The sequence below is a fragment of the Eurosta solidaginis genome, chromosome 1 (genome assembly GCF_040869045.1).
Source record: "Eurosta solidaginis isolate ZX-2024a chromosome 1, ASM4086904v1, whole genome shotgun sequence".
NCBI classification, from domain to species: Eukaryota; Metazoa; Arthropoda; class Insecta; order Diptera; family Tephritidae; genus Eurosta; species Eurosta solidaginis.
This window is the reverse complement of record NC_090319.1, coordinates 83,666,676-83,680,562: the sequence shown is the minus strand read 5'-3', so window position 1 is coordinate 83,680,562 and position 13,887 is coordinate 83,666,676. Positions and strand designations below refer to the sequence as shown.

General features: G+C 38.3%; 1 protein-coding gene across 9 annotated transcripts in view; it reads right to left on the bottom strand.

Moving 5' to 3' along the window:
- LOC137236380 (solute carrier family 15 member 2) overlaps positions 1-13,887 on the bottom strand; it is a 49,260-nt gene that overhangs the window by 23,964 nt on the left and 11,409 nt on the right. For 5 of the 9 annotated variants that reach the window (XM_067758910.1, XM_067758909.1, XM_067758912.1 and 2 more), the window contains exons 2-7: positions 11,802-12,196; positions 9,055-9,267; positions 4,780-5,008; positions 4,424-4,698; positions 4,157-4,362; positions 3,954-4,082 (exon numbers count right to left, since the gene is read on the bottom strand). In XM_067758910.1, coding sequence (XP_067615011.1) covers positions 3,954-4,082; positions 4,157-4,362; positions 4,424-4,698; positions 4,780-5,008; positions 9,055-9,267; positions 11,802-11,835 — 1,086 coding nt within the window. In that variant the 5' untranslated portion in view covers positions 11,836-12,196. The remainder of the gene's footprint in view (positions 1-3,953; positions 4,083-4,156; positions 4,363-4,423; positions 4,699-4,779; positions 5,009-9,054; positions 9,268-11,801; positions 12,197-13,887) is intronic. The other 4 variants (XM_067758916.1, XM_067758913.1, XM_067758915.1 and 1 more) reach the window with 2 other exon arrangements.

The window sequence follows — 13,887 nt, the reverse complement described above, 5'->3', positions numbered from 1 at the left end:
CCAGGGTTTTTCCTACAAGTATGTTCGGTACTGATTTGTTTGCTGCTTCGACAACCCACAATTTGTTTGTCCCACAATCTCCATCAACCTTTGCCCAGATGACTGCTTCGAATGTTGGTGGTATTTGCTGACTCTCTTCCACCAGCACTCGTTTACTGCTGTAGCCTCTCTCGTAGCCGAAATTAAGTGGCACATCCATGTTCTTATATCGCATCGTCTTGTTTTGTATATCGATCTTGATGCCTTGGTCGATTAAGAAGTCCACTCCAATTATGATTTCATTAACAATCTCTGCCACTATAAAATTTTCTACTACCGTGACGTTCCCAATTGCGACTTCACATGCTACTTCACCTAGAACCGTGGTGTCTTCTCCAGTGGCTGTAAGCAATCTTGCTCCATGCAATGGTCTTATCTTCTTGTTGACTAAATCCGCTCGAATGATGGAATGAGATGCACCCGTATCTACAGTCAGTAAACGATCCTTTCCATCCACATGTCCTCCGACAGTAAGATTGTTTGACCTTCTTCCAATTTGCGAGATAGAGATTATGGTTCATTCAATTGAGGGAGCCAGCTGTCGCCCCTTGCGGCTGACTCGCTTTAGTTTAGCGATTGAGTGGACTTGGAGATTTGCTCATCTCATTCATCTCTGCGTTTACGGCCACCCACATTGCTGGAGTTATTGGGACCGGTGCTGCAATGTCGTGCAATATGACTTGGGTTGTCGCACTTTAAACATTTAATAACTCCGGCATTTTTCTGTTGTGATCCCTTCAGTGCTTCCAAAATTGTGTCTACCCAATCTGGTCTTTCCACTTCAACACGATGAGATTTGTATGCTGGTTTACTCAATAGTGAGGCAGTTTCCTGAGTCAATGCATGTGATACCGTTTCTGCAAATGTTGGCTTTGTGTTTGCGTATGTGGCTCACTTCGTTTCGACGTCCCGTATGCCATTTATAAAGCTCTGAATTTTTACCCTTTCGGTTTATTCCACGGGTGCGTCGGCATCCGCCAAATGTGCAAGCCGTTCGACATCTGACGCAAACTCCTGCAAAGTCTCATCAGCTTTTTGGTAGCGGTTTTGCAACTCTATTTGGTGTATCTGCTTCCTGTGTTCGCTTCCGTATCGCCTCTCTAGAGCGCTCATCAATGTTTCGTAGTTGTTCCGCTCTCCCTCGGGAATAGGATTTCAGCAGCAGATCCTTTCAATGCCACGAATAGTGCAGCAACTTTACCTTCAGTACTCCAGGTGTTCACTGCTCCGGTCTTCTCAGACTGAATCTTAAACACCTGGAAATGAACAGAACCGTCAAAGGATGGTGTTTTTACCTTTGTATTACTCGCAGAAACTGCTGGGCGATTTAGTTGCAACTGCTCCATGCGACCTTTTAAATCCTCGACTTCTGCCTGAAATTGAGCGATTTTTGTATCCTGTGCTTCCAGCTTTGATGATATACGGACTTCCTGCTCTTCAAGTTGTGTAGAGATCTGAGATGATATCTGCGCTGAAATTCGTGACGACATTTCGGATTTACGTGTCTCTTGCGCTTCCAGTTGAGATGCCAAATATGTCTTCTGTTCTTCCAATTGTGATGTTATATTTGTCTTTTGTTCTGCCAGTTGAGATGACACTGTCGGTGTTTGAGCAGTTATTGCAGCCAATATCATGTTCAAGTCTGTGCTCGTAACTGTCTGCGATGTTTCGTTTTTCTCTTCAATTTTTGTTGTTGTCTTGTCGACATCAAGATGAAAGACATACTCTTCCACCTTAATTCCTTCTGCTTCCATTGCCTCTCGTAGTTGTGCCTGAAGTTCGAGTTTAATGCCGGTTGTATTCAATCCACTCCTTCTTCAGTTGCTGGATCTTCAATTCACTGAACTTTGCCATGTCCTTGTTGTCCTCTGGAATTTATTCAACAATCCCACTTCTGACACCGATTGTAACGAATTTACTTGCAATTCCGCTTATTTCAAATCTTCTACTAAGGTTCTAATCACTAAACTGTTGAATAAATAACTCCAATACTGAATAATGGAAAAATGGCCTTTATTAAAGTACTTCACAATAAATAATACTGCTATTGCTCGCCAGATAGCGTCTTAATCAAAACTGCTTGCAGCACCTCTACCGTGGTTGCCTTTTATACTCTTTGATTTCCTCGTTGCATCTTCTAGGCGCTTCCATTTCTAGAATTTGCTAGTTGGTTATCTGTTATAATTATAACTACAGATGTACGTGTATAGCTATCATATGCGCGTGTGTTTGTGAGCGACAATTCCACAATTATATTGCATATCTCAGATAAGATATCTGTATGTGTTTGTGCGTTGCTTCTCCCTGCGTATACGTACATATGTGTAGTCATAATGATTGAATTATTGATGTGACTTGAATCACTGCTTAGCATCGGCTTAGCGACGATATAATCCTTTAGTGCTGCTAATATTCGTGACAATACATATAAACATTTGGTCGGGATAGGAAAGGGTTTAACCTAAAAGTGTATACAGATCGAGATTTTGTTTATGTATTGTTGTTAACGGCATAAACATTGCATTATCGCTTTGTAGAAGTATTGCTTAGGTGAACAGTCCTTTGTGAGATACCCTACGATACTACCGCCTTCTGGTACTAGCCCGACTATCGGACAAACAATTTTCTTCGTGGAAGCTTCTTGTAGTCTCACAGTTATTATATGCTATTCAAGAGATGTTTGGAGTTTACAGAGTCACCTGACGTGAAAGGGCAGAAGATCGATATTAAGTTGTTAAGCAGTACGTTCCTTGCCAAACTTTTAAAATGGTGATCAGCAGTTAGATTCTGGTAACAATATCCTCGCAGGCAAACAACTTCGATCTACGAATTGTATTTAGAAGCAGCGATCATATTGACAACTAGCTTAAAATGAAGTGTCTGAACTTCCATAAACCAAAACATCATTATACACAGATAATTGCTTTACACAGACCTCCTTCAAGGTAAACAAAGGGACAACTTTCACAGTATTATCTTGAAGGCGACATTTTGGCCCAAAGAAAGCCAATATCAGAGCTAAATAACCAATTAAAGCGGAAGAAGAGCGTGACCAACCCAGAGAGCCAAGCTTCACCCTGACCTGGCTTCAATCTGGGCTCAGCTATCCCTCAAGACAACAAAAATCTCTTCAAGTGCCCAGCGAAACCAATAATTCTTAAACCAAGCTCTCTTCGGTTCAATCTTGTTTAAACTACCAGTTCCTTCCGACTTTCATCAACGCATCTTTATTTTTCACCTCCTGACTTGCCTGCAAAGTGACTTAAGGATTTGGTTGTTGTTGCGTACTTTTGAGCCAGGATTGCTGCTATTCAGCAATCGCCAATAATGCTTACCACCTCTTACTTTCGGTCCATTTTATGAGCGACCGTGGAGGATAGTTGGGTTGGAGATAGCGGGAGGTTACTCGCAGAAGTTTATGAAACGAAGAAACAGCCGATTTAGAGCCATCATCTGTGTTTGAGATTATTATAAAATCATAGGGTGGGGACGGGTATAGAATAGCCGCAGCCAAATCAATTTTTTTCTATGCTGTCCTTGTCGGTTTTGAGTTCGCCATATCAGGTATAGAAGTTAAGCCTCCGAAAAATGGCACGACGCCTAAAGCGTCATGGAACTAGGGGGTGGGGCGGGCGGGATGGCCTTGAAGGTTTAATATGGTCATATAAATCGTTCACCGAGATGGTCGGGCTAGTACCTCAATGGTGCTTACCGGATCTATATCCGGCAAAGGACCATCAACTTCGATAACACTCCCCAAAGCCTTCGGGGTGTGTCTTTATCGTTAATACAACAACAACAACGCCTAAAGCGGGTTGCTTCCACATCAAACATGACGGAAAATCATTCCGATATAGAGTGTTTCCCTTTTATTGGGCGTCGATATATGTAAATTGGTTCAACTATAAATTTACCTGATCGGGTTGGATGGATATTGTATTCGATAACGTTGTGTTCATTGTTGAAGCTTGAAATGTCCAGCTGGAATCTTGTTGCGCTAGCAAAGCGAAATACATGGGCAGTGGTATGAAGAGTTTTGTGATCTGCAATTAAGGAAGCATTTACGTTTGTGAGAAAAAATAAACTATACACTGAGTTGAAATAGATAATTGTAAACCTTTAAAACTTTGGCCACATCGTTGACAAAAGCTTCATCGTATTTTCCCACTGCATTTTGCAGCCAATAAGCCGGCGGCTCATCTTTAATATTTTGACTCCATTTCGCCACCAAAGCATATTTTACGCAACCATAAAACTTTACAAGAATATTCTCCTCGACGAGTCTTTCCGTTTTGTAGTAAAATTTGCCAAGTGAGAAGATTACTGCAGCGAGAAACATGAAAAATAAGCATTGTGCTTAAAGAAAAAATCGACAAGAACTCACACCACGATGCCGCAAATGAAGAGCCCAAAGTGCCAAATACCGCCGGATAACAGTCAATTTTACCAAAACAGTGTGTTTTAGCGCGTTCATAAGGTGGTATAATTTTACTAAGTAATATACCAAAATAATATACAAAATAATACAATGAAAAGTAATCAGCTAAATTTTTGGCTTGTTCGGGAATTTTAAATTGTTGCGCGCCCAGTGAGGTTATGCAGGCGCGTATGGAACCATTACCAACGGCGATAAGTAACAAAGATATGGATACTAAAACACTGCAAAAGAAACTTAATTAGTACCTACCTAATGAAAATTATAAAAAGCTTACGAAAAACTAATTTAATCGTTAAACTTACGTCAATGATGCTCCCAAATTGGGCAATACTGTCGCAATCAATGTGATCCAGCCAATCGCATATAAAATGCAAAAATATGAAATGGTACGCACATTCCCGAAATAGCTGTCAGCCAATATGGCTCCAAAAATTGGACAAAACTGTCCAAAAAAATTGAATATGTGCAACATTATTGTAGATAAGCTTTCACTGAAGAAGAGATCATCGCGCAGATATAAAGCTAAAACAGCTAGAAGGAATTAAATAAAAAGAAAAAGTATGTAAATATTCGTAAAAATCAAAAGAGGTTATGTTGTTCTAATTAAATTTTCCCTTTTGTGTTCAATGGGATTTGAGGATGCTTTGGGCTAATGAATTTGGTCAGAGACCGACCTATTCCAAAAAAAACTATTTAGTACTGCGATTCGTTTGAAATTCGGTCCATATGTATCTCGTTGACTCAGGTAATATATCGGAAATTTTCCATTCCGGGAAGTGTAGCAGGGGCCTATTCTCAATAAAAATAGTGCATGATGCGATTTACTTAAAATTTAGTACAGGGATACTTCAGCTACTAGCTCTTTATTTGTCAAACTTTTCTTTCCGGAAAATGGACCAGGGACCGACCTTTTCAAAAAAATCCGATTATAATAATCGTATTTGTGGGACGATTTGTTTGAGATTTGGTAAAGGAGCATCTCTTTGCCTAGCTTTATATTTAAAAAAATTTAACTTCCGGTAAGCGGAAACAGATACCGGCCTATACGAAACAAATTTATTTATGGTGGGTTTTTTTTATATATTTAGTACAGGGTTTTCTCTTTGACAAGCTTACTATTTGGGTCGTTTTTTCTGGCAAGTTGACCAAAGGTCAACCTATTGTAAACAAGTAAAGGTGTCTAAGTTCGGGTGCGACCGAACATTATATACTCAGCGTGAGCTTCAATTGCACATTTCATTTCAGATAAATTACTTTCTACATAACACGTGGCACCGCCCGTTTAAAAAAAATGTATTCCCATTGCCTCTTACAATAAAACTTGATAAGTGAAATATCATTGATTCAAAACTATTTTTTGCTAAGTTATAGCTTATTAATTTCGTCCACGACCCTTTTACAAATCTTTTATATAAAAGTGGGTGTGGTCCTTAAGCGATTTCGTTAATTTTTCTTCAAAGCATTCCTTATAGTAAAGACAACCTCTCTGCCGAATTTTGGTTCGATAGGTTTAACGATTTTTGAGTTATGATTAATAATATTTGTAAAATTGATTTTATCACAAGTGGGCGGTGCCACGCCCATTAAAAAATTTTTTTTCAAATTTTTATCGAGAGTCTCAATATCCGTCCACACGTCAAATTTCAACATTCTAGGTGTATTATTTACTAAATAATCAGGTTCTTTGTGTTTTCCAAAATGTTATATATATAAAAAGTGGGCGTGGTTATCATCCGATTTCGTTCATTTTCAATACCAATCTATTCTGGGCCAGATAAGCTCGTGTACCAATCAAAGTTAATATACTCTGTGTGCAAAGCACGCTGAGTATAAAAATCGTGCTTATGGTACGATTTGCTTGAAGTACCTCTTTGTCTAGCTTATTATTTGAAAAATATTTCTTTCCGGAAAGTGGACAGGATCCAACTTATTCTAATAAATATTATTTATTGTGCGATTTGTTTGAAATTTATTGTTTAGTTAGTCTTTCAAAAAGATACATGTGTTTGTGACTGAATTTGTACGAAACGACTGGACCGATTTTGAATGGTTGCTTAAAATTTACAATATGATCCGTTTTTCTTTTTATCTTTCCGGGGTGTGAACCGGGGGCCGACCTATTCCTTGAAACTCGGTACAGGGGTATACCCTTGAAAAGCTTATTATTTGAGAAACGATTGTGATAAATCACATCCAGGAGAAAAAGAATGAGGAGAGGAAGATAAGTAGAGAGAGGGTTAGGGAAATGAAACAAAGTGGGAGTGGCATGTGAAGATGAAACCGGAAAAAGTGCGACGGGAAAATATGAAGTAGAGGCCATAGAATGGGCGGAGATGAAGAAAAATCAAACATTGAGGGGAAAAGGGAGAGGTAAAAGAACAATTTTTTTTTGCAATATGACATATACATACCTCTGCTTACTGGGTGGTGGGGGGGGGGGGGGGGGGGGGGGCTTGATACATCGCAGGGAGGAATATTGTCATGCAGGAGAACGTCTCAACTATCTATCTATATTTTATATGTATGTATATACAAGTTATTGCAAATTTAAAAATTGTATCTGCGTTAATGTCATATACTTAGTTTTGTTGACGTTTAAAAAGCAAGGATATTCAAGTCGGGAGGGGCTGTGAGTGGGAAAGGGACAGGGAGCTCGAGTGGGAATGGGTTTGGAAAAATGGAAGATAAAGTAGAAAAGATTTGAATAGAGAGTGAAGAGGAGTAGCGAGATCCCCTTTTTAAAGGTAGGCAAACCAATTTTTCCGGCCGCCGTGGTGTGATGGTAGCGTGCTCCGCCTGCCACACCGAAGATCCTGGGTTCACGCCCCGGGCAAAGCAACATCAAAAATTTTAGAAACAAGTTTTTTCAATTAGAACAAAATTTTTCTAAGCGCGATCGCCCCTCGGCAGTGTTTGGTAAGCACTCCGAATGTATTTCTGCCATGAAAAGCTCTCAGTAAAAACTCGTCTGCCTTGCAGATGCCGTTCGGAGTATGCTAACTCCGTAACAAGTAGGTCCCATCCCTCCAATTTGTAGGAAAAATACGAGGAGCATGACGCAAATTGGAAGAGAAGCTCGCCCTTACGAGCAAAACAAAGTATACCGGGTACTCTAATATATATGTTTATAGATAATTGTGCGGTTCAATATTGAACGAAAAAAGGACAAGTGAACACAATTTATCCTGCACCAGATTTTCATAATCCGCCTTCTCCTTCTAAAGCGGGGGTGTCTATAAAAATACTTACTTAAGAGCGTTGCCTCCAGATTTTATTTGATTAACTATATATCGTCGTTCCTATCTAATGAAGATGCAGTCCAGAGACTGATAATAAGGACGATGAGCAAAGGCCTTCCCATCAGGAGATGATGCGGAAGAATTATGTAACCACGTCCACAATCTTAATACGGAGCGAGAGGTACCAAGATGGTGACAAGTACCAAAATTGAATGGGCAATAAAATCGTTTGCCAAGTTCAAATCTCCGGGTCCAGATGGGATATTCCATGCAATGCTGCAGATGGCTGGTGGAACGAAACTGAACCACGTCCCGCAATTTTGGAGAACGGCTCGAGTAGTTTTCATATCGAAGGCGGGAAAAACCAGTCAGAGACAACAAAATCTGTAAACAGATAAATGCCGCAGGGTGGTGTTTTATCACCAATGCTGTGGACGCTGGTTATAAACCAATTACTTGGGCGGTTCGACGGAGGATCAGTCATACTTACGGCATATGCAGATGACGCTTCAGTCATCGTAAGCGGCAGATACCTAACAACAATCAATAACTACTGGCACTGATTGGCGTTCTTCCGTTTGGTCGTAAATTCTGGTAACACTGTGGACACATTCAGTCTATGTGAGGTCTTTATTGATCGGCCACTTCAACCTTACCTAATATATAGTCGGCTGCCGAAAAACTACCCTACCTCAGTCAACAATTGAAGAACAGCCTCAGAATTTGTTTCATATATGTATTTATTAAAGAATAAGATATTTCTATTTTTCTTTTTCAAACGCCTTACCTCAGAATTTGTTTAAAAAAGGGATTATCCCAATAAAAATTCAAGAAATTTAATTGTAATAATATGTAATTTATTATTGTGGTGGGGCCATGGTTCAACTATATGGTTGGCTCATATTTATAGCAACAACATACCTTTGTTCAGATTGTCAAAATCTGCGTGTTGGTGTTAGGCGAATGGAATGGAATGAAAGCATTAAACTTTGCAATTCTTTTGTGTTGTAAGAAAATATTCTCAATGTGTTGGTTGCATTTTGCGTTTGGCATCTCCTTTTGACAGTCCCTCCTCCAGTGAAATTAAAAAAATAAAATCAGCTAATGAGATGAGCCAACCATATAGTTGAACCGTGGGTGGGGCATTCCTCAAAGAAATTGTGGAATAAGGCTTTTCCTGTGATAGGTTGTTTCCGAACCGAGAGTCGAAATATTCTGATCTCTCACTTACGATACCCACGCTAAGCTCGTATGCAGAGATTGCATTACAACACTAATGTCAAATATGAAAACATATAAACAAATGTAGTTCATTAAGTACTCGTAGTATGTACTTACTTCTCATGCCATTTGCGGCGAACGCCTCAAAAAATTTTGCAATAAGTACAAAGGACACCGCAATCGGATACTTATATTTAATAGGTGGTAATATCGTTGTAAGTCCATATTTCAATGAAAATCTTCGATCAAACTTCTGCAGGTACGTTCCATCATCGTCTGTTATTCCAGAGTTCTCTATCGATCGAGTTGCATCAAAAAGTGCTGGCAGTGCTAAGAGATTGAAAAAAGTTAAGACTTTTTAAAGAATACAATAAGCGACTATGGAATTCCAAAAATATACAAACAATTCTACACCAGCAAACACAGACTAAAACGTAGATAGTGGCTTTTTTGTTTTTGTTAGAAAACTAAACTAGTTATTCGGTCGGAATGATTAGAGAACTATTGGAGGCCGTTTGAAGAGCTTGAATTTTTTCCGATTTGATAATAAGGTCCCATTTTGTTCGAGAACGCTATGTTACTCCAGTGTATCACGAGTCGTCCTCCAATATCAGAGATTTAAAAAAGGGGGTTGTTATAGTTGTAGCAGAGCTTCGCCAACCAATAGGTATGATCACTTACAAATTTTTATCAATATTCTCTAACAGAAGTCCAAGGAAACTTGCAGCGTTAACAGGGTCGGACCAAAGAGATATAAGCGCGTTGGTTCCACATTGCAATTGAAAAGATGGTTGGTGTCATGAGAGGACACGTTACAACCAGAACATAAATTGGATATGTCGGGGTTGTTTCTGGATAAGTAAAAGTTTAAACTATTACCGCATCCAGATGGAAAATGTCCCAGAGTAACGCGAGTCTCCCTGCGGAGATTGCTTTCTTTAATTGCAAGTTTCAGATATTCGGGGTAGGGTATTCTCGCCTCACTATGTAGATACTATTCTGGGGTCATAATTAGACATTCCAGTTCTGAGAGCAGTGTTTTTACAGGCCTGCAGTTTCCTACAGTGTGTTTCTTTTAAGGTCGGTGACAATACGAAGTAGTTATGAGTGTTTCTTTGTCTCTCTCCCAAATGAGGATTTTGTTGAGACTCTGAACTTTAGGTACGATTGAGGTTACGTGTTTGCCAAAATTCTGGTCATAACGAAACTTCACACCCAGTATTTTCGGATTTAAGACAGTCTGTAGCGTAATGGCATCGACGTCGATGTGCAATATGGTCGACATTTGCTTTGTTGTAAATAAGGCCGCCGAGGATTTGGTGACAGTGTCAGATTTCGCGAGGTGAACTGTGATGTCCTCGTGGAAACGCAAAGATAATTTTATTTTCTCATACAACGTCATTACAAAAATTAAGTTCAAAGACCTCTGGCCCAGTCCATCTTTGCCCCTAGGAGTATTCTATACATGTGATCATAATCAGTGGACTCTTGTCAGGTATGTTAAGCTCTCGAAAAACTAAAATTTTGGATTACATCTGTTTAAAATTAAACGGACGATATGTATTATAACCAGAGCTGCTCAGCCTCTATACACTTGATTAACACTTAATATATAAAAAAATATATAAAACTCATTTCAAAGCACTCCCGTTTGCGCTCACATATTCATTCGATTCATATGGAAGTTTTTGATTTTCATATGTAAGTGCAAAGTAAATGCACTTTCATATGATGAGCGAGCACTTCGGTATAAAAAAAATATACACTAACCAATTGACAAATAAAAATTATTCAAAAATATTATGGCACTGCAAAAAAACATTTTATTCAAAATTCAATTCAAATTCATTAAGAAAACTAAAATTACTGCGGCCATTTAAGGGTTTTACCTTTATTTTGCCTTTATTTTGACATTATGTTAATGGCAGTAAAGGTCATAAGTAATAAGTCGCAAGTGCTCGACTTCAATTGTTTGAGACCCGGGGTCGCAAAATTCAGAACTTCGTAAATATAAGTATTTTTTTCGTAGTTGTTGTTGTTGTAGCAATAAAGATACTCCCCGAGGGTTTTGAGGAGTGTTATAGATTTTGATGGTCCTTTGTCGGGTATAGATCCGGTTAGTTCTGGTAACAAGCACGATTAAGCTACAAGCCCGATCATCTTGGAAGCGATTTTATATAACCACATTGTACCTTCTAGGCCATACCCTAGATTCATGAGGTACTTGGGGTTGCTATAACCACGGCTGTTAAGAAAAAGAACTCGGCACGGGTGTGTAAAGTTGACAATTGGGTTTGAGAAGCCATAGATTGCGATGGCATTCATTTGAAATCATTCATATATTGTATTTGGACTAACATTTGGGTCGCCAGCAGCGTTGCTTCAAAATTATAAAGAACTGGCGTGGCTCCGCCCTTTTAAGACTCAGTTTTCACCACAATTCCGACACGTGTAACTCCAGTAATAATTTACGTATCATGAAAAATTTGGTGGAGATGATCTGAAAGTCATATTAATAACTGAGTGAAGTTGTTGTGCTGGATTTTGAAAATTAAGTTAAATTGCTATTGAGTATTGTGATAATAAGGCGATTTATGAAATGTTGTTAGCAATCGATATATTAAAACTTTTGAGTTTTTGAACATTTAAAAATTAACTCTTTTTTTTTATTTTTAATGTCAGTGTATATACAATTTTGTACATGTATTGTGATTTGTACTTCAATATAAAAAATTTTAAGCAGCACTGATTATATATAAGCTTTAGGATAGCAGACTTCTTAAAGCTATATACTGCCTTGTTTGGATATAGTTTGGTTAATCTTGATAAAGTGTGTCAGTTTGCTTATGCCTTAAGTAACTTACTTTCTTCACTAGCGATCTGTGTTGCGCGAAACATCTTCTTCACCTGAGATTTGCGCGCTCTTTCTTCACACTTTATGCGTTTCTAATAAGTTGTTTGTTTGTTTTATCAAGGCATAAATATGCATTTGTATAATAAACAGAGGGCATATAACCGCTATGTTGAGCGGTTGGCCTTTAAATGCGGCTAAAACGTATGTAATATGCAGTGGTTGGCGGTTGTGGTTATGATGGTATGCAACTAAAGGCCACAATGCTTGCTCTAGTCAACTGTTGTAAATGTACGTTTGTGTGTAGCTATAAATATTTGTTTTCTTGAGTTAGTGGTGCTGCGTGCATATAAACAAATATTTTCTGAGCTTATCACAGATGCAAACGATCATTTAAGTGCAAATACACTAAAATATAAAACAATTCAGAATGATATATTAGGGGGACTCATGTAACCGTATAAATGCCTTATAAAGTGTGTAAACGTATAAATTTATCTAGTGCGTAAACGAGCTGTCAAATTTTGTATGAAAACTCATTTACACAATTTGTGTAAATTTACGCGCACATTTCATTGTGTAAACGCGGTCAACTCAAAGGAATGCAACCTTGCAGACATTACAGCAGGTATTTTCATCAGAAATCTCCAACATCAGCAAGTAAAGGCGTTGTAGTTTTGATTTTTCACTTAATCTTGGCATTTTTTAATTTGTAAACCAATCAAAAAAATTTTGTTTGCCAATAATACAGCTGATAAACAATCAAGTTTATCAAGAGTATTACTAGGTGCGTTCATATAACCGCGTGTGTAAATGAATATAATTTTATACCTTATAAGTTTATATGCTTTCATGAGTCCCCCTATTAAGTTTTCTTTCTCTCTTTTCTGTTTTACTAATTACACTGTGTAACACCAAAAAAAAAAAATACCTGGCAAGTTATACGATTTTTCTAGTAGATATTGAAGATTTAAGAATGACTGCATACAAGACTTGCCCCGGACATATCCAAAATTGTAAGTTACGGGTAAAAACCGTTTTTCGTACCTCGGAACCTTACGAACCCATAACTTTGTTGGTTATAAACCGATTCTCAGTTTATTTCCGCATCTTGTAAGAAGAGACAACGACCTTTCCACGATATACATATCAAGAGGAAAATTTTACACAACTATTAAAATTAACACAATGAACTAGTTTTTTCACCTTTTTTCGTGTTTTGTCAACTTTGGTGCTAATATCAAACGAATTCTGTTTCACACGAGATAATACGACTGGTTGCGTTATACATAATATGCCCCTTATAAGAGTTTAAGGGCGAATTAATGGTGACTTATAACAATAAAGCCATAACCAGATAAAACAGCTGATCGAACCTGCCTTAAGGAAATCAATGTACGCGAGTTAGCGTTATGGTATGGGCAAAGAGTATATATTTGTCAAGAGGCGTCACTCGATACTTTTGTTGTTGCCAAAGCAAGTTACTCGATGTTTTCTCAAGGTAGTCGTTGGTTTTTTTTATCAGATGTATTTATAAAAACGCCTTCTATACATTTTCGTGGGGTATTTGTGTTTATTTTATTGATTGTATTAAATTAATTAATTAATTCTCTTTCCAAAAATCGTAATTATGCAAAGTCACTTTACCACATAACTATATAGGATTCAATTAAAAAAAACTAAACAAAACTTCCTTGAGAATCACATTCGACATGACAGGGTTGCTTTGGCAACAACAAAGTATCGAGTGACGCCTCTTAAAGCTGGAGACATTGGTGCTTTATCGGTAACCTTATAACAGCTGATTCGACCAACCTTATGAGAATCAATGCAATCGATTATTGGTGCCGCTAAGGTCGTAACCGTATCGTAGCCAACCAATTGGGTTTTGGTTTACCGTCGTAACGATAAACAGCTGATTACGTTAGGGATACGGATACAGCGATACGACATACGGCACCAATGACTCCAGCTTAACGTATGGGACGATTAATCGATTACATTGATTTCCATAAGGTAGGCCAATTAATGGTGACTTATAACCATAAAGCCATAACCAGATAAAACAGCTGATCGAACCTACCTTTTGGAAATCAATG